The following is a 21,027-nucleotide window of genomic DNA, read 5'->3' on the forward strand; positions in this document are numbered from 1 at the left end:
AGGACTGCAGAGCCTATCTAGTGCCAACTATCTTTAACAGTGGTGGGTCATTACCAGCTAGCCCCAAAGAAGGTGAAAACAAACCTGCAATAGGCAATTAGGGAACATCCAGTCCACAGAGGAAGTTAATTAGAGGTGGTTGCCTGTCCTACAGCTTGGGGCTGTTTGTCACTTCTATACATTTTGTTTTTAACCTTTTACTAATGTGAGTATTTTCCCCAGCCTTCAGCTAACACAGATGCTGTGTGTTAACAGTCTGTGCGCAGGAACTTCAAAAAGTGTCTTAAGTTAATTTTAATACATGTAAAAAAAAATAAACAACAGACACAAGTCCCACCTGATTGCTTTGTGAGCTCACCTGGGGGAATATCGACTCACCCCTTCTAAAGCAGCCAGGAGGTTCCCACTGCCAGGCTAGGGTGACCAGATAGCAACTGTGAAAATCCAGCAGCGTGTGTGTATGGGTAAAAGGCACTTATATAAGGCAAAGGCCCAAATATCAGGACTGTCCCTATAAAATCAGGACAGCTGGTCACACTGGGCCAGTGCTCAATCTCTATTAGCCAACTGCCAGGGAACGTTCTCACCCCAATATCCCACCCTACCACGAGACTTCCACCGGCCAAGAACCTTGGCCCTCCTAACATTCTAGCCCACCACGGGACATCCCGCCCTTCGTGGCCCCGCCCCCTGGTCAGCTCTCTCCTGCCCCGCCTCCCCGGCCGGCAGTGGGAGGTGGCCTCATCTCTTTATGGCCTGTGCGCGCCTTCCGGCCCCTCCCTGTGCGCTGCCGGCGGCGAGACCGGCTGGGGTACCCCTCGCGCGGAGCCGGGCCGGCTCCTTGGGCCCCACGCGCCGCGATGAAGTGTCACTACGAGGTGCTGGGGCTGGCGCGCGACGCCTCGGACGAGGAGCTGAAGCGGGCGTACCGGAGACTGGCGCTGCGCTGGCACCCAGGTACGCCGGGCTCGGGGCCCCGCGCCGCCCGTGGCCGCTCCTCCATGCTGGGCCGCCCCTTTCCCCCCGCCGGACCCGGCGTCCACCCGCCCTGCGGGGGCTGTCCCGGGCCGGCCCGGACCATCGGGGGGCTACAGCCACGCCAGCGCTCCCCGCTCAGAGAGGGCCCTGCGCGGCCCGCCCCCCAGGCCAGGCGGGCCCATGCCGAGGGCAGGTGGGCAGCGGGCGGAGCCGCGATGGGCTCTAGGTTCTCTGCGGGGCCGGAGCTAGGGCCTGTGTCCCACTGGCTGAGCCCGGGGCTCCCATCGCCGGGCGGGGCCGGGCCGGTGAGGCTGCTACCCCTCCCCCCCAGATTGAGGCGTCGCTCAGGTATGTGGGTTCGGGGCGGGGAGCCCGGCGGGGCGATACCATCTCACGGGTATTTCTCCTGCCTCATCTACCAGCCTCGTTTCCGCCCTCTTTGAAGCGCAGCAGTAAGTGTGCGGGCAGGAAGGACAGGGGCTTCTCGGGGCCCTTCATCTCTGCTTTAGAGGGCCAGTCTCACCCTGAAAGTCTCCCTCGCGTGGTACCTAGCGGGGTACAAGCGACATGACAAGTCAGAGGTTAAGGCCGGAAGCGACGCCCCCAGATTTAGTCTGATCTCCTGTATATCAGGGGCCACCACTGTGCACCTGCACACCAACCCCAGCAACCAAAATTAAACCACAGTAATACAGCCCCCAGGAGACTGAAATATTATGTACCACAAGCAGAGAATTAGGGGGATTGAGGTGTGTCAGTGTCCAAGACCTCTGCAGTGGCAGGGAATTAAGTGAGATACATCTAGATGATATTGGCAAGCATCCCATGCTGTAGAGGAAGGCAAAACCTCCCCAAGGTCATTGCCAGTCTGACCTGTGGAGCAGTTCCTTCTAGACTGCACATAGGATGACTTTTCAAAATGTCTTTTGTATTTTTCCTGTTCGCTTTGTGCGCTCAGTGTCACTTGTTTGCAACCTGTGACAGGCAAGAGTACACTTCCTTTTTAAATAGGAAAACTTTATTCTAAAAACAACAGAAGTTGGCAAGAAGACTCAGAGACAGGTGTAGTATCTGAAATTATTTTGCAATTCTTATTGGAATTGACATTGTTCCTTTAATTGTTTCTTTACATGCAGCAGTATCACTTTAAGTTATACTGAAAATAAATATTAATTCTCCAGACTTGTTCTTAATATGGCTATTAATGTGGCAGAGTGATGGTGGAAGGAGAAACATTAATGAAAGATGAAGCTGGATCAGCAGTCATATTTTAGTAAACTGTGGTGTACCCAATACATCCCATAAGGTCCTTGAGTTGTCCTTCTGAATTGACTTTTTTCTTCATTTGTCTGATTTCCTAAATAATTACTTTGTGACATGAGCCCCAGGTGTTGCTATGATCTTTATGGTTTAAATTGTAATGACTTCTATTGCAGACAAAAATCTAGAAAATGCTGATGAAGCAGCGGAACAGTTTAAATTAATCCAAGCGGCATATGATGTATTGAGTGATCCTCAAGAAAGAGCATGGTAAGTAATATTTGTCTGCCAGTGGAGCAGGAAAGACAATCTAACAAAGGACTTGATTCTGCATTCCTGTCTTAGGTAGCACTCGCTTTGAAATCGTTTGTGATTTCCTTATGAGGTTAAGCCAGTTAAGAGGGTTCTCCCACCAGTAACGATGTATGCAACTGTTAGGTCCTGGGGTTACAGCTACAGAACACATTAGTCATATTCTTATAACAAAGAACACTTGAAATCACCTTTTAAAAATTGTGTTCCTGGATTGATTTGTTGTGTGTTAAATAGTTTTTGCTTCTGGTTCTCTCTCAAGTATGTGTCCCAGGTTTATAGTTGCATGCACCTTTTTTTCTTCCTTGGATAACAGTGAGCTGCTTGCATCATATATTTAGCTACTTTCTCAGGAAGCACTATTCTCAGTTTTTCACGTACTGAAAGAACGAATGACATACACCAGCATAAAAGTGGGGAGGGCCTGGAGAATGTGTTTAGAGATCTGTAGAACCTGTAATTCACATTCTTGGAATCCTCAAGAAACATCTTATTCAAACATGTTAGATAACTGTCTCCCAAAAGAATTACAGTAAAAGTAATAGGTATTCCATGAACAACTAGAAGGTCCCACAGTGCCTTGGGTTTTCATCTCAGTGATTCTTAAGTTGTGTGTTCTTGATTTTGTTTTCTGCTAGGTATGATAACCACAGGGAAGCTCTGCTGAAGGGAGGGCTTGATGGAGAGTATCAAGATGATAGTTTGGATCTGCTGCGCTACTTCACTGTTAACTGTTACTCTGGATATGATGATGATGAAGAGGTAATGAACTGACTCTCTACTGAGTCAAGTTAAAACTTTAAAAAAAAAAAAAGCAATGGAAGTAAATTGGTGCATTGATACACCATTCTTAAAATTACCGAACATAAATGGAAAAATGTTTATGGTAAACTTTAAAAAGGGGGTGGAGGAGGAAAATATGCATTTAATATTTAGTCAGTTTTAAATGTCCCCTTAATCAATACTGCTGTACAATTGTATAGCAACACTTTACATGTAATGCATCCCCTGGCACTTCGGTTTCACTGTGCAATCCTATTATGCTGAAATGTTTCACAAGTTGGAATGCTTTAGGATATAAAAAGTGGTATTATGCCAGTGCTCTGGGGTATGGACTTGTTGCCAATTAACTTCGGTTGAGTTTAAGGTGTTAATGTTGATCTAAAAAGGCCCAAATGGTTTGGAACATGCCTGCCTGAGAGATTGCAGCTATGGCAGTACCATAGGGAGATAGGCAATGAGCTGAAACACGCCTAACTTATAATAACAGAGCTGCTGGTAGGCAGTTCTTGTCTTTGGAATTCTCTACTGCCTTAGTCCAACACAACTGCTTGGGCCACAATGGGATTTTTTGTATTTGTTGATTGGTTTTTTTAAAATAAATAAATTTAAATAAATAAAAATTGGAAGGACTCCTAGAGCCTGGCATAATTACCTAATTTTGGTATACAGAGTCTTTATTTTGACTTAAGTGTTACTGTAGAATTTAAATAGTGATCTTTCTCTGAAGTTGATCATTTCAATTCTGTAGTTGTGTAGGCATACAATTAATTTCTCACTAACAATGGTGTATATTTCAGGGGTTCTTTGCAGTCTATCGTCAAGTATTTGAAAATATTGCAAAGGAAGAGATGGAATATATATCTCAGGAAGATATTGAAGAATTCCCTACTTTTGGATACTCTCAGAGTGATTATGATAAGGTAAGATACATAACGTTTGGAAATTTAAATAACTGTTTTTTACACTGTAATATCCTTGGGAATTGGGGCTTAATCCATCTCTCTTTGAAATCACAGGAAAGGCTCCCATCGATGTTATTGAGAGTTGAATCTGGCCCAATGTGTACATAAAGCCTTCCCTGCCTGACCAAAAGCTCTTATTTAATGCCTTGTGCATACTAAACCTTTTGCTGCTTTACCTACGCCAACATAGTTAAAATGTCAAACCCCCTAGTGTAGATGCAGTTATTCCAGTATAAAAGTGGTTATATCAGTATAGCTTATTCCAGTTCAGTGAAGCGAAATAGAATATACTAGTATAAAGCTCCTTATACTGGCATATTTATGTTGGTTAAAAAAAACTCACTGATTACTGGCTTAGTTATAGCTGTAACGTTTAAAGTGTAGACCAGGCCTAAGAAATAAAAGGATAGATTTAATCATTGATGTCTGATTGAAACTAGCCTTGCTGGTGTTCTGAAATGCTATGTATTACAGCAAGGAATACCTAAAGATGTGGTAACTATTTATTAAGAGACTGTATTTGTGTTTATATAATTTTTCCATTTTATTAAACCACAATTACAAAAGTAAAACTTGCTGACTTCATAACACAAAATACACAATATAGTGGATAACCAACAATTGACTGCTGCTGAAATCTCTCCCGCCATCTAAGGCTTTTCATGGTAGTGCCCCTGCTTTATACTTCCATGATACCATCTATACTCCCAGCTGTTCTGTCATGTCTTACTTCCTCTCCTAGAGGCTGATCCTTTCATTCTGCTATGCTAACTAACAACTGAAAAATCTCCCTTTGTAAAATTCTTCCCAGAACCTACTAGCATGTTTATGCTGCCTTCAACCAGTAAGCTGGCAATCAGCTCCTTGTGTAAGCACTTAAGAGTATCGGCACTAAATCCATATTCTAATCTGTTCCTTCTTGTGCTTACCTCTTCGTAATACTTCCTCCTAACATTTAAATTATATTATTATTTTAATCAGTTGTGAGTAATTAGTACATATCAGATGAAAACTAGTATGAAAACACATTTCACTGGAATATTTTGTCCCTGATTTGCAGTAATGCTATTTTCACTATGGGTATATTAATGTACCTTCTAGCCTATTGAGACATGTACTCTGTATTGCCCAAGATAATCAAAGTCCTAACACAGACTATTAGAGAAAATTGTTTATGAAAGTCTGTAAAAGTTGGAGCAAATAGCGTGTTACAAACTAGACTGTGATAAGGGGTCTTTGAGGCTGCAAGTCAAGTGATGGGTTGGCATAATGAGCTAAAAATTATAGAAATGGGAGGAAATGTTTGTGGGTGACTCACCAAAATGTTTTCATGGAATGAGATTGACACACCATTTTTCACCTTCTTTATCTGGGGTCACTAAGTGGAAGCTGTGGGAGCCATGGATTAAAGCAAACAATTTTTAACATTGACTGACAATGCCACCATTGCCTGGGACCTTGAGATCCACCATGACATTGTTGGGTCTTCATCATCCTGATCCTGGAAGGTATTCTGACCAGACTGGGCCAGAAAGATGGAATCAGATGATATGCTGCTTTCAGGAGCCTTGGTTAAAGCTGGTGTGAACCTGGAGTGCGAACCTTGAGTTCCTGTTGTCACCCCCTTTCTCTGTCACTGTCCTCCTCCACCTCATTTTTCCTCTTTCCTATCTATCTCTACCTTCTGTTTTCTGAGTGTTGGACTTAGCTGACCAAGACTGCACCTTTCTCAACACTTCTGTGAACCTGTGGCTGGAGAGGCCACCTAAAAGCAATGTCTTAAGCAGCCCAAAGCTGGTATGAGTTTGGTAGGTCTCAGAGTAGCTAATAAGACCATGTTCTAGGTCTGTGTTTCTCCACCAGCAAGGTTGCAAGTGAAAATCAGCACCAGAGACAAGCTATATTTTTTTTTTAATTTGCTATTCTTTCTCTCTCCATGTGCATCTTTTGTCTGAAAGGAGGAAACAGCATTGATCTTCCAAAAGCAGCAGCAACAATTCAAAACCATTTAAACTAATCTCTTCTTGCTACCTCCAGAAAGGGCATTGAATACCATCTAAGACTGTCAAGTGAGGCTTTTTCCTATAAATGACTCTCTAGAGGCAACAGGAATATCGGATATTGCCATAATAAACGGCTTAGTAATTTTCATTTCAGATGCATAAACTGTGGGGTTTTTTGCATCTCCTTAATAAATGGCTAAAAAGATTTTTTTAATGGCAGTTGTTACAGTGGGAGTTGCCAGCAATATCTTGACAGGAAAACCTAGATGATGCTTAACTGGTTAATATTGTAACAGAGAAGAGTGGTTTCCACTACCATCTTATCTCTTGTTGGGCCAAAGACCTACCCCCTTACTGATGCCACAGACCAATGGCAGCTTTTGTTAATTAACTTAGTGTGAACTTGGAACTTGGCTTCAGTAAAATTTTAATCTTTTTCCACATAGTAAGAAATATCTTGAATTTCTACAAGGCATTGGGTTTACAACCACATGACATCTCGATTTAAAAACTTGCATGTGGAACTAACAGCATACATTAGATGGATTAAAAGTTGGCTTACTGACAGATCTCAAGATGTAGTTGTTAGTGGGGAGACATCGATGAGTGATGCAGTTTTCTAGCAGAGTCCCTCAAGGATCTTGATCCTGTGCTATTCAATATTTTTATCAACAATTTAGATGTTAAATCTTTACTGGTTATATTTGCAGATGACTCAGATTGGTCGAGTAATAAGTAGTGATGAAGACTGATGACTGTTATGGAGTCATCTGAATCACCCGGTTAAATGGTCACAATCGAACAAAATACCTTTTAATACAGCTAAATGCAAGATAACACACCAGGGAACAAGAGTGCAGTTTATGCCAACAGAGTGGGAAACCATCTTGGGCAGCAGTCACTCAGAAATGCTGAGGCTAAAAGGGCTAGTGTGATCCTGATAAAAAGGGAATACTGTATTATGCAGAAATAAGGAAGTAATCTTGCTTTTCTACACAGTAGTGGTGGTAGGGTCGGTACTAGGATGCTATGTCCAGTGTTGGTGTCTGTGTTTCAAGAATGTGTAAATACCAGAGAGAGTTCAAAAGAGAACCACAAAAATGATCCAGCATTTGGAGAAAAGGGTGGGGGAGCCTTATGATGTGAAGCTTAAGGAACTCAAGCTGTTTAGCTTATTGAAGAGAGAGTGAGAGGTGACTTGATCACTGTATGTAGGTATTTACACACACAAAAGATATGTGATTAGTGGTGGCTTTTCAATAGGCATAACAAGATCCAGTGGCTGGAAGTTCAAGTTAAGCAAATTCGATCTTGAACTTGGATGCAATTTTCTACCAGTGAGGGCAATTGAACAATAGAGCAGTTTATCCTGAGAGGTGATGGATTCAGCACCGCTTGGAGTCTTTAAAATGAGATTAGATATCCATCTAAAAGACATGCTTTAATCCAGCTCCTGGAAAAAATTCTATGGGTTGAGTATACAGGAAGTCAAATGAGATGATTGTAAGGGTCCTGTCTGGCTCTGGAGTTTGTTTATCTATGAACATCCAAATAATCTTTGGTAGCTTTTTTTCGGCATGGTGTCTTACAACTTTTTCCAATTCCCTTTTTTTCAACAGGTAGTCCATCCTTTTTATGCTTACTGGCAGAGTTTCTGTACTCAGAAGAACTTTGCTTGGAAAGAGGAATATGACACACGGCAGGCATCAAACCGTTGGGAGAAACGAGCTATGGAGAAAGAGAACAAGAAAACTAGAGACAAAGCAAGAAAGGAGAGGAATGAACTGGTTCGTCAGCTAGTGGCTTTTATTCGTAAAAGAGATAAGAGAGTACAGGCACACAGAAAACTCATAGAAGAACAGAATGCAGAAAAAGCTAGGAAAGCAGAGGAGCTCCGGAGACAGCAAAAACTCAAACAAGCTAAGTATGTAAATATCGAAGGAAGCATTTTGGAACTGAGAAATAATCATGGGAGATTCATATTGGGTCATATTTTTACCACCTGCAGCTTACATTGTTTTAAAGAGTAAATGTTGGCATTGCGAACTTTTGTCCTTAAGTCTGAGATTTGTAGTCTGAGCTGCTTATGGCAGAAACAATCCTCCTTGTACCCAGCACCTTGTGGATAGTAAAGAAATATGAAATAAGTTTTAATAATCAGTATTTTATTGTTTCCAAAGTCTTCAATGCCAGATAATCCACAAAACAAAGGTGGTAGCAGGTTGGCAGAAGTATGCTGAGTATAAGTGGAATGGGAGGGGGTGGGAGTTCCTTTATCACAGAGTATCGCAGTTGAGGGACATTTTGTATCCTGTGATAGACCCAGGCCAGTTGAGAACAGCAGAGTAGTAGAAGGGAGATATACTAGCCACTGGATAAGCAGTTTTCTGTTCCCTGAGTGACCAGAGCAGAGGCTGCTCCAGACTAATGAGAACACCTGACTCCAGTTAACCTGCAAAGAGTCAAGTGAGGCTGTTAAGCACCTGACTCTAAGGCCCCTCTGATGCTATAAAAGGGCTCACTCCCCTCAGGCCAGAGGGAGCCAGAGGAGAGGAAGTGTGTGAGAGGAACTGAGAGCAAGAGGCATGCAAGAGGCTGAGAGTGAGTAGGCATACTGCTGGAGGACTGAGAAGTACAAGTGTTATCAGACATCAGGAGGAAGGTCTGGTGGTGAGGATAAGGAAGGTGTTGGGAGGAGGCCATGGGAAAGTAGCCCAGGGAGTTGTAGCTGTCGCGCAACTGTACCAGGAGGCACTATAGACAGCTGTGATCCACAGGGCCCTGGGCTGGAACCCGGAGTAGAGGGCGGGCCTGGGTTCTCCCCAGTCTTCCCAACTCCTGATGAAACACAGGAGGAATTGACCTGGACTGTGGCTTCTACCAGAGGGGAAGGTCTCTGTGCTCTTTCCTGACCAACAGGGTGAATCTGTGAGGCAGGCAAATCTGCCAATAAGCGCAAGACCCACCAAGGTAGAGAAGGAACTTTGTCACAATCCGTAATAGCATTGGTGTTTAAAGGCCTTTTTTTCATCTGTTTGATTAATGTTTACAACCATTTTCCTTAGATTTGGACCTTGGCTGTGTAGCTTGTACCTTTTCAGTAATCTAGTCTAGAATTCAGTGTGCTTTGCGTGGGTCTATACTTTAAGACCATTTAAAAGCTACATTTGCCCAACTGCTTGGTAGTGTTGTTTTTATGACAGATTTACTAACTAGCTTACCATCATGCCAAGAATATCGCACGATATAAACTTCATACCCCAATTTATTTCTTAAACTTTGGGAACACTTTAGAACATGATAAATTTTTGCTGAGAAAACAATGCACAAGACTGATTAAAGGTTGATTAACTTGAGAAGAAAGGTGCTTCTCATTTGGTAATAATCATATATCTCTGAAGGTGAGGAGTTTATTAGCCCATGATGATTCCTATCAACTCAGAATATCTGCACATTAACAAAAATTTTTGATTTTCATTTTAAATGAAAAGAACAAACTTGTGTAAAACAATGAGCTGTTAAACTCAGACTGCTAAAAGGTAAACTTGGGGAGGGGGACACATCATTTTGCCCTTCTTTCCCCACTCTCTCATCACGTTTGTCTTTTGCTCCCCTCAGGTCCAAAAGAAATACTCTCCCTGGGCTAAGTGCAATATATTTTGTTTATATTTCAAAAGTGAATTAGGAGCAGGGCACTAGGGTTCTCTCACTGTAAACACAAAATATATTCCTGGCATAAAAGCCTTGCCTGTCTGGAAAGAGGCAGGGAAAGCAGCTTAAATATTTAACCATTCTTCTTTCCAGCAAATGCATAGGCCCACTCTCGTTGTTTCTGGCTGTTTTTAATAGAGTGGATTTTTTTTTTTCCCCACTGAAGGTAATGAAGCCCAAGTGATGGTTTTGCTGCAGGCAAAGAGCTTGAAAATTGAGTGCGGAAGGCAATTGGAGCGAAGATCTGAATAGCTGAAGTACAGCTGTTGAGGAGTAATTGTACAGTAGTTATATAAATCAGACACTCACAACCTATCTGTTCTGTTTCCCAGTCCCTGCAAAGAAACTAGTTACTGGTGTGTTGGATTTGGTTGAGACAAGACAGCTCAGGGGTTTTCTTTTTAAATAAGTGAACATGACCAAATAAATAAAACACTGTTACCACTAAATTCTCTGAAATATAAAAAGTTATTGTATTCTGCTTAAAGGCTTGGTGAGCAATATAAAGAGCAGAGCTGGATAGCTATGTCTGATCTAGAGAGAGAATTGCAGCAGATGGAAGCACAGTATGAAAAGGAATTTGGAGATGGATCTGACGAGGAAGAGGAAAGAGAGGAGGAGCCAAGAGAAGGAATAGATGGTAAGGGTCTGTTAATGTATTTTTGATTTGATACCTGTAAAAGACCTTGCAGTTGCTCCATATTTGTATGTACATAACCATATAGCTGCATTCAAATCCTTGAGGCTTAAGTCCGGATTCCCTGCTGGCATGCACCACTTACTTCAATTGAGCTAATTAAGGAAAAAGTTTAGTCCCACAGTGTTTTGTTCTCCTTTCGAACACTTATCTTCATGTTTAGTAATGGATGTTTATTTGTGGTTGTGCAGGGAAGGAACAGATTATTTAGAGAGATCTTATCACGCTGCACACTTCAGTAATCCTAAAGGGCTTGAATGGGCATTGTTGAAAGCATGCTGTCTCTTTAATTACTCATATCTCCTAAGAATCACTCAGCCAATTTCCTTCCCCTTCCCTTTTCAGATAAACTGAGTGATGAAGCTGAAGGTGTTGAATTTTATGATGACTTGTACTGCCCTGCTTGTGACAAATCCTTAAAGACCGAGAAAGCGTAAGTTTTGTTTCTTTCAGACTCACTTAGGTTATCTGGACATCCAATACCCATTAAAGTTAATCCACTGTAATGGTATTTGGGCATCCACATGCCCTAGGTGGCTTTGAAAGGCTCAACCCTTTTCATTCAAGTAGGTTTTTTTGGTATTAGAATTTCCTACTGTGAACACTGAAAGGAATTAACCATTGTCATTGATCAGAGACCTTTATATGTAAATGAAATAAAATTTGCTTAGAGTATCAATTGCTCATGATTCATAGTGTAGAAATTATCTACTGCTCCTCATAGAATGAAGAACCATGAAAAGTCAAAGAAGCATCGAGAGATGGTAGCGCTGTTACGGCGACAGCTGGAGGAGGAGGAGGAGGAATTTTCTGTATCTACAGATGACAAAAATGAAGTGAATACCAGAGAAGATGAAGAAATGGAAGAAACACCCAAACAGAAGTACCTTAAAAATAGATTGTTTACACTTACTGTAGCATTTGTTATAGTTAGGCTACATAATAGTGGTCTTTATGAGGCTCTGAAAAAGAGCCCTGGGATAGGCATATGATCACATCAGGACTCATTTAATTGTACTGCACAAGTTGTTAAAATATCTCTTTGCATCAGTTTCCCAACACAAAAAAGTAGATTTTTAATATCAGTGGAATGGACTATTGTAGGATAATGGTCTCCCACTACTTATTTGCTGGCTTTATAGAAAGTAAATGCCAAGGCAAAGCAAAGATGTTAATATTTTAAAACAGGAGACCTTGTTACGGGCTGAATGTTTGTTGTGTAGGTACAGCATTGTCAGGCACTGAGACTAGCCTAGAAAACTTGTTTGCTTCAGTTAATTGGAAGCTAGTTTATGCAAGATGCAGCATATTTTAGAAGCTGCACTATGCTTATGATTGAGCTGGTTCCTGAATATCCAGTCATTAAGGATCAGGGTTTTCAGATTCAGTTTGAGCAAGAAATCTACAGACACATCACTAAATACCATAAACTGCGCACAAAAAAACTAACTGTTTTCACTTCAGGAGTCTGACAGTGTTTTCTCTAGCCATGACTTCCTGTTGCATTTGTGATACAAGTGAGATCAGAACTATTATCACATAAAATGTAGCATAGAATTATTAGTTTTTAACCTTTCTAAAATACAATATTGGCAATCTAAAAATGTATTCAACTCTTCACTCTTACTTTTACAGACTCTCCAAGAAGAAGAAAAAGAAACATAAAACAATGACGGTATGGAGTTACACAAAATCTCTTTCTATGGCTCTATTGAAAATCTAAGGAAGCTATATAAGACTTGGTTAGCTATTTCTGTGGTCTTCTGACCTAGCTTTCCAATAGCGTCAAAAATTGAAGGAATTAGGAATTCTAGAGACTGGAAAAAGCTGCTAAATTTATTATATCTAATTGACTGGTGTATTTCTCAATGAGTCCATTGTTTTCAGAAACACTCTTGACTCCGTATCTGTTTTAACACAGGTACTTGTGTAACGCCCATTATTGTAGTATCAGAGCACTTCACAATCTTTGGTGCATTTATCCTCACAACACCCCTGTGAGCTAGGGCAGTGCTATTAGCCCCATTTGACAGCCTCTCTATGCTTGTGGCTTGCCCAGGGTTACACAGTAAGCCTGTGGAAGTGCAGGGAGCTAAACTCTCATCTTGTAAATCCTAGTCTAATGCCCTAACTACCAGACCATCTTTTCTCTCAGATGGAACAGGTTGCTGGCTTCCATTCAGGAAACTGTTCTATGCGTATTGCTCAGAAAACCATCACTCAGCTCTGACAATATGGCCAACTATTGTCCAATATATAATCTTCTATTTTTGTTTAAGATTGAGAGGCAGTTTTGAGTGCTAGAGGTATAGTCAGAGATGGTTTGCAGCTAATCCACTGGCCCCAGAAGAAGCACAATACTATGCACTAACTTTGCCAACAGCACTCAGGTAATCCACAAAATTCAATAATCTGTACTGGGCCTTTCCACATCCATGCAAATTAGTGATGTTCTCTTGTAGCTTTAGTTTACTTGCAATCTTGGTAAGCTACTTTTGTCTGAGTTTACTAAAGTTGTTAGTGTACTGATTCTCCTTCTCTCGTCTCCCAGCACCCCACTTCCACCCAGTACAATTCTAATTGTTACCCTTTCAGTGTTGCTTAGGGTGAGAGAATCCGTTATCTGGTTGCCTCAGTTGTCCTTGACTCTTGTCTATCTGGGTAACAGTTGTATTGTTTTGGCTGAAATTTTCCAGGGACTAACACCTGGAATGGAAGATTTCAGCCCAAATGCTTAAGTGTTTGGCAGTGATAAGCAATTGAAAACAAGGTCTTTTAATGGGAATTGTTGGGCAACTTTAATAATGGACCTCATAGAATCAAATACAGAATTACAAAAAAAATTGTTAGCTGTTTTGATGTATAGATCATTCCGTCCTCCCTTCTTTATGCCTTAACGGCTGTGTGCTATGGGTTCTTGCAAAGTCTGAGCTGTGAGTCTTAGATCTTTGATAAAGACTCTTCGGCTTTCTTCTCTTCATCACAGGCTGATTCTTTCTCAAAATGCTACAGCCAAAACTTCAGTTCTCTTCACCTCACTGCGTCTCTCACAAAATATCAGTGTAAAAATAGGCAAGCTAGATTTTCATTGAGGCAAATTGTTTAATTGTTAAATCTGCAATTGTATACACAGTTGCCAACTCATTATCTTGGAGTAATAAATACATTTTTTTTCCGTTTTGGATAGACGTATGAAGACTCTTTCAACAACAAAAGTACAGATGATGCTACAGTTGAACAAAAAGAAGCTGACAGTGCAGACCAGGAGGATAGCATAACAGAAGAATTGGAAAATGTTAGCCAAAGAAATACTGCTTCTGAAAAAACAAGTGCTGCAGAAACTGTAGATGAAGTTAATGAACCAAAAAGTGAAGCAAAAAGGTAACAGTATCACTTTGTGATGACTCATAATATATGGCTTACTTTGTTGCATTCTTTAGTTTAATCGTCCATGTTTTAAAGGCCTGAATTTTCTCTCACCAGTGTAAACTGAAAGCTACTCCACTGAAATTGAGTTATGTCAGAGTAAAACTGGTATCAGTTAGAATTGGTTCCTAAATTGGCAGTGGCTTTAGATTGCAAATAAGTACCCCACATTTAATAAACAACCAGTATCCAGACAAACCATCTTTTTAGCAAATATGCTAATTTTGTAAATAAGTTATTTGTTTTGCTGTTAACAATTGGATTTTATAATGTCTTACAGGGGAAACTGGCAGGGGCACAAATGGGATTTAAGCACTTAACTCATGTTTGTGCCTTTAAAAACCTCATTCTGTTAACTGTGTAGCAACTTGATGAGTGGTTCTGGGCATTAATTGTAAAGATATTCTTCATAGTTATCCAAAAAGTCACCGCAAGAGGGCAGTAGTTCTCAGCCTTTCCAGACTACTTTACTCCTTTCAGGAATCTGATTTATCTTACATACCCCAAGTTTCACCTCACTTAAAAACTACTTGCTTACAAAAGCAGCTATAAAAATACAGAGCGTCACAGCACACCGTTACTGAAAAATTGCTTAGTTTCTCATTTTTACCATGTGATTATAAAATAAATAGATTGAAATATAAATATTGTACTTACATTTCAGTGTATAGTATATAGAGGATAAACAAGTTATTGTCCGTATGTAATTTTAGTTTGTACTGACTTTGCTAGTGCTTTTTATGTAGCCTGTGGTAAAACTAGGCAAATATCTAGGTGACTGGATGTATCTCTGAAAGACTCTGCGTACCCCCGTGATTGAGAACCACTGCAACTGGGTATAGGCAGCAGTCTTGTTTATACTAACATACTCATTTTTGTAAAATTAGAACTTTGTTTACAGGCTTAGTTTTTGGCTGGAGCAAGTGGAACAAAGGTTTTAAATGTTTAAAAAACAAGCTGAGTGGAAAAAATGTACAAATCATACATTATGCATTTCAACTTAAGTGAAATATTCCATCAATAGTAACTATTTAACATAAGAATGGCCATACTGGGTTAGACCAATGGTCCATCTGTCCTTGTATCCTGTCTTCCAATGGTGGCCAGTGCCAATTACTTCAGAGGGAATCAACGGAATAGGGCAATTACTGTTATCCATCCCCTGTTGTCCAGTACCAGCTTTTGGCAGTCAGAGGCTTAGGGATACCCAGAGTTCATTCCTGACCATCTTGGCTAATAACCATTGATCGACCTATTCTCCAGGAATTTATCTAGTTCTTTTTTTTTTAATCCAGTTATACTTTTGGCCTTCACAACATCTACTGGCAACAAGTTCCACTGGTTGACTGATGCATGTGAAGAAGTACTTCCTTTTGTTTGTTTTAAGCCTTCTGTCTATTAGTATCATTGGGTGACCCGAAGTTCTTATGTGAAGGAGTAAATAAGACTTCCTTATTCACTTTCCTCCATAGTATTCATGATGTTGTAGACTGTCATATCCCCCCTTACTCATCCCTTTTTCCAAGCTGAACAGTCTCAGTCTTCTTAATCTGTTCTCATATGGAAGCTGTTCCATATCCCTAATAATTTTTGTTGCCTTTTTCTTTACTTTTTCCAGTTCTAATGCATCTTTTTTGAGATGGGGCGACCACAGCAGCACACAGTATTGAACATATGAAAATATTGGCTTTATATATTTCTATATCGATCTGTTTCCTAACAATTCCTAACATTCGCTAGCTTTTTTGACTGTAACTGCACATTGAGCAGATGTTTTCAGAGAACTTTCCATGCTGACTTCGAGATCTCTTTTGAGTGGTAACAGCTAATTTAGGCCCCATCATTTTGCATTTGTTGGGATTATGTTTTCCAATGTGCATTCCTTTGCATTTATCAGTGCTTAATTTCATCTGCTATTTTATCACTGAGTTTAGTGAGGACCCTTTGTAAATCTTTGCATTCAGATTTGAACGTAACTATCTTGAGTAATTTTGTATCATCTGCAAACTTTGCCATGTCACTATTCACCCCCTTTTTCCAGATCATTTATTAATATGTTGAACAGCACTGGTCAGTACCGAGCTTTGGAGATCTGCTGTTTACCTCCTTCCACTGTGAAAAGTGACACTTTATTCAAGATACTGCACAGTTAAGCACCACTTTTGCCAGTTCTCATGTCTGAGTATTCTGATGTGCAGACACTTCTATGGAAAACTTTATGCAAACAGTTTAGCAGCAGGAAGACATTCCTGTAAAGTTATGTTGAAAGTTATGCATAAAGCTGCGTGTCTGTCATGGATTCTGTGACTTTTGCAGCGTCCACTGTGGCTGGCTCCAGGGCTGCCTGAGCAGATCAAGCAGGTCCTGGGCCAGCTGTGGCTGGGGCAGTTTGGGTGTAGGAGGGGTCTCAAGGCTAGGGTAGGGGATTGGGGTGTGGGGTGGTGCTTACCTTGGGGGCCTCCCTGGAAGCAACCGGCATGTCTCTGCAGCTCCTAGGCAGAGGGGCCAGGGGGCTCTGCTAGATGACCCTGCCCATAGGTGCCGCCCCCACAGCTCCCATTGGCTGCGGTTCCCAGCCAATGGGAGCTGCAGAGCCAGTGCTCATGGCAGGGGCAGCATGCAGACTCCCCCGGTCTTCCCTTCCACCTCGTAGCTGCAAGGACATAGGGAGCCTGCCAGCCTTGCCAACCCTCTCCAGCACCAGCAGGGGTCCTGGGCTATGTGCCACTACCTGCTCTCCCCCCATCAGCACCAATGGGGGTCCTAGGCCACTGCCACCACCTCCTCCCCGCCCCCTGGACTACTCGCCCCATAGCACCTGCAGCCCCCCAGCCCAAGTTTTAGTCAGGGGTATATAGTGTAAGTCCTCGGCAGATCAGACTGTGAATTTTTGTTTAATGCCTGTGATCTGTCCATGACTTTTTACTAAAAATACCCATGACTAAAATATAGCCTTAGTTATGCACTAAGCATTGTGGAATCCTTACCTCCCTTACTCTCCAGCTTTAAGGAAGTGAAGTGAATGAAACAACTGCTGCTTCACCTTCCTTACGTTTTCAGTACACAGCAAAGTTATGTATAGTCACTTGTATAGTGCGCCCTTTCCCAGCAAACCTGTAAGACCCTGTGCATGCGCTTTTTTGTGAAAGCTCACATTTGGTCCAAACCAAAACACACACAAAGGCATGTTTCCTCTGCGCAGGCTACTTCCAGCTCTAATGCCCAACTCTAGCTGATTACAAATCTGTTAGCATTAAAAGAAATCTAAAGTTCGTTTTGTTTCCCCTCACTTGTTCTCAAATAGTTGAACCAATTTTGCTCAGACCTTGTGCCTATGAATACAATAAAATTCACTTTTGGACAAATTCCAAGCCTGGAATATATATATATCAGTCCTGCAGGCAAGTTTCAGAACATTACAATGCTCTGAAATGGGTTAGAATGGAGAACAGTGTGCACTTTTAACTATAGCAGTCACTTCCATTAGATGCATCCAACGAAGTGGGTATTCACCCACGAAAGCTCATGCTCCGATATGTCTGTTAGTCCATAAGGTCCCACAGGACTCTTTGCTGCTTTTACAGATCCAGACTAACACAGCTATCCCTCTGATATGTGACTTCCGTTAGAGTAACTGCACAGGGTGAAAGGGAATCGTCCAAGTAGTGAATCAGACAAACAAGGTTATTTATTAAGCAGAAATTAATGATGACCAAAAAACTGAATTTAGGAAAGTGGGTCAAACACTAGTTTGTGCAAAACATTAAAAAGTTTAAATATCAGCCAGTCCAGTACCCATTGAAGTCAGTGGACCATGAGATGTAACAGCCTTAGTAATTTAAAACTATCAGTTCTGCTGAATGTGTTCATAGGAGAAACTTGGTTCAGTGTGATGACAGGTAATCTGAAATCTTAAACACTCTTGTATTTTCAGCATCCCTAAGCCTAAAGGAAAGAGAACCAAGGATACAAAAAAATCTGTTAAGGTAACTTCAGAGCTTCAAGATAAGGTATGTGGAAAGTATTTAAAACTACAGATTCTCAATGGCTGGTAAACAGTATAATGTCTTAAAAACAAATGACTTTTTTTGGTCTGGTAGTTTTCCAACTCCTGACACTCTTCTCCTGTTCTCGAAAGCTGCTTTTGCCTGTGTGTTTCATGTATTTGTCCATAAGACACTTCCTGTTTATGCATATTTACCAAAATCTAAGAAAATTGGAAATAAATTATTTTCTTTGGAGGAAAAGAGTTTTATCTTCAAAGCTAAATATTTCAGCTTAATCTAGGATAGTCTTCTACAGACGTCTATCTTGGACTTCTAGATCCATCTAAACTTAAATGTGTCTTCGGGCCTCTCTATGTGGGGAAAAAATGAGCTGTTGTCACGATATGATTGTATGGTACCTAGAGCAATGGGGACTCCCAGCCTAGTTAGCTGTGTTAGGTACTAATGCAATTTAGTTTAAAAATAATGGCCTGGCTATCTCCTTAAACAACCTAGGCCATTACTATGAAACCGTTTCAGTAGCACCTAGAGGCCTCAGCCAGGTTGGAGCCCCATTGTGTTATTTGTAAGTAGGTCTGGAAGGATTAGATTTAACTTGGTAACTGCTGCTAATCACCATCTACCCAAAAAATTTTCTGTCCTTAATAATAGAAATTTACAGACAAGGAGAGTTAGATATACATGTTCATGGTTTAAAAAAAAAAAAGTGCCATCAGTCTTATTCCTTCACATGTTAATTTTCTGAAATGCCTACAGTCACTCGACTTTAAACAAACATTAGTCTTTTCTGCTAGTATGAAAATTATTTAACAAGAAAAAACTGGGAAATATAAGAAGTTAAAATTTGCTTTAAAAGATGAGAGCCCAAGAAAAAACTAATATGCTTAGTTGTTGTGCTTTCGGGGACACGGTTTCAAATCTTGGTGTTTCTTGCAGATCCGTAGTTCATTTAGGAGCCTATTTGGTACTTAAGCTCCATTCAGTACTTCTTATTATTTGCCATAGGACACTTTTCAAATGTTCAAAAAGAGTTGATGTTCACATTTTCCTGAATGAATCATTCATGCTTATTATCCATCAGAGGTTAGCTATTTGTAAAAAAAATAAATGGTAACTGTTTAATATGCACTCTTCCTTGGCCAGTAAAACAATAAAATAGTTATATTGTTTCCATAGTATCTACTAACATAAAGCATTGTATTTTTTTTCTCCTACCAGAATGAAGATATTCCTATCCACTGTATAACCTGCAATTGTGAATTTCAGTCCCGGAATAAACTGTTTGAACACTTAAAGGCTACAGGCCATGCAAAAGCAATGCAAGCACCAGCTGCAAATGGTGCTGGGAATAGCAGAAGCAAAAAAGAGAAACGTAAAAACAGATAGGACATCTCGATTGTATTAAACTTCTGTTTTTGGAAGCATATCTGAAGAAAACACTCAAAACCAACGGACAGGAATCCTACACTCTAAATTAAATTGGGAAGCAGTTCTCGGGTCTGCGGCAGTTTATGTGGGAAAATATTTTTATCTTGTGCAAAAATTTAATTTTTTATCAACTGAATTTCATCTTGCCATTCCAGGGGCTTTAAAGTCTTGGAAAAAATAACACACATTCTTAAAGCTGGTTGTCATCGATACCCAGTGGGACTTGTATGAATGAAAGTGTACAGGGGGAGAAAATAAATTATTTTAACATGTTGTTCTTTTTTTATTGTACAGAGGTCATCTAATATGAATTGAGATGGACAGGTGTCTGTCTCTGACCATCTGTCCATGATAGACCACATAAAAATCTAAGACAGAAGTTTTTAAGTTTCTCTAGGGTTCCCTGTGGGACCCTAGTTCCTATCTAGGGTGTGATGCACATTAAGGCCCCACAAGTATAAAACTAGTTGCAGGATAAGGGTTAATCTATCCCTAAACTTTGCATAAACAGCCAAACGGTAAAGAATAAAATACACAAGGGCAGTGTGTGATACCTTTTATTGGACCAAGAAATTAACTCACATTTGTAAACTGAATTGACCATTAGTTGTAATTTATACTTTACGGCTGAATTGTTTAATCATGTCTTTACCCTGAACAGGGAAAAAAGATTATCTAACATCCATGAGCTTTCTACTGATGACAAGAGTGGGGCACAGCATGGTATTGCGTGAAGAGGGAGAGCTGCTACCAGTCAAAGGAGAAAAGATCACTGCTGAGGGTGGGCAGGAGACTGGATTAGAACCCACGGCTGAATGAGTAAACCCTTCCTTACTTTTTTTTAATAAGTATCTTCCTCTATAACTATTAAACAAAATCCATCCTCCACATACAACTTTCCTTCACTGAGCCCCTGCTTGAAGAGCTTTCAGCAGCCCCTCTGCTCTGGAGGAATTTCACTCCTACCCCTATTATGAGTGTAATAGTAGCATAGTTTTCCACTCAAGTATTTTTCAGGAGTGAAGTATTGTTTGTCGTGTGCTGCTGTCTCCAGTCTTGGTTAGGAAGTGCACTAGCTACTAAGCAAATGTCACTGGAGCAAGATTACACAGAGCACTCCCTCTGTCACTGTAGAAACTACATCCAGAATTTCAGCTATTAAGAGAAAACAGCCGGGCATAAAGAAAGGAAGAACTATCCCAGATATGATATAATTGTAAAGGCAGTAGTATTCAGATGCCCTTTCATGTAGTGCCAGCCTGAGTACGCCAGCCAATCTCACTTGCTGGTCTGACATGCAGGAAACTTAGTCTCGGCCTAGGTAGAAGGCACTACCTAATTTAAAAAAATCATGTTTGATTTGTGTTAACAATAGGTATTGTTTTCTTAACACAACATTACAATAAGACTGATTTCTTGTAGGTATAGCAAGCTGAGTCAAGGTAACCTTTCACATTTAA

At 40.8% G+C, this 21,027-nt stretch overlaps 1 protein-coding gene across 2 annotated transcripts; it reads left to right on the top strand.

Annotated features, from left to right (window-relative positions):
* Positions 1 to 788: 788 nt before the first annotated feature.
* DNAJC21 (DnaJ heat shock protein family (Hsp40) member C21) lies at positions 789 to 19,841 on the top strand. 2 transcript variants are annotated; one of them, XM_032794837.2, is made up of 13 exons: positions 789 to 957; positions 2,415 to 2,508; positions 3,189 to 3,312; positions 4,131 to 4,253; positions 7,918 to 8,222; positions 10,498 to 10,649; positions 11,052 to 11,139; positions 11,431 to 11,589; positions 12,342 to 12,381; positions 13,894 to 14,087; positions 16,174 to 16,280; positions 18,067 to 18,142; positions 19,358 to 19,445. In XM_032794837.2, exons 1-12 carry the CDS (start codon positions 861 to 863, stop codon positions 18,120 to 18,122), a joined length of 1,539 nt encoding a protein of 512 aa, XP_032650728.1. In that variant the 5' UTR covers positions 789 to 860; the 3' UTR covers positions 18,123 to 18,142; positions 19,358 to 19,445. The 2 variants fall into 2 exon arrangements, with proteins under 2 accessions (XP_032650728.1, XP_032650726.1); XM_032794835.2 differs by lacking the exon at positions 16,174 to 16,280 and having other exon boundaries at positions 19,358 to 19,841.
* The last annotated feature ends 1,186 nt before the right edge of the window (positions 19,842 to 21,027 follow it).

The sequence above is a fragment of the Chelonoidis abingdonii genome, chromosome 6 (assembly GCF_003597395.2).
Source record: "Chelonoidis abingdonii isolate Lonesome George chromosome 6, CheloAbing_2.0, whole genome shotgun sequence".
NCBI classification, from domain to species: domain Eukaryota; kingdom Metazoa; phylum Chordata; order Testudines; family Testudinidae; genus Chelonoidis; species Chelonoidis abingdonii.

Coding starts and splice junctions, on each gene's coding strand:
- DNAJC21 (XM_032794835.2), top strand. CDS start 861: ATGAAGTGTCACTACGAGGTGCTGGGGCTGGCGCGCGACGCCTCGGAC. Junction 11,140..11,430: donor TCCTTAAAGACCGAGAAAGC/GTAAGTTTTGTT, acceptor TGCTCCTCATAG/AATGAAGAACCATGAAAAGT. Junction 14,088..18,066: donor CCAAAAAGTGAAGCAAAAAG/GTAACAGTATCA, acceptor TTGTATTTTCAG/CATCCCTAAGCCTAAAGGAA.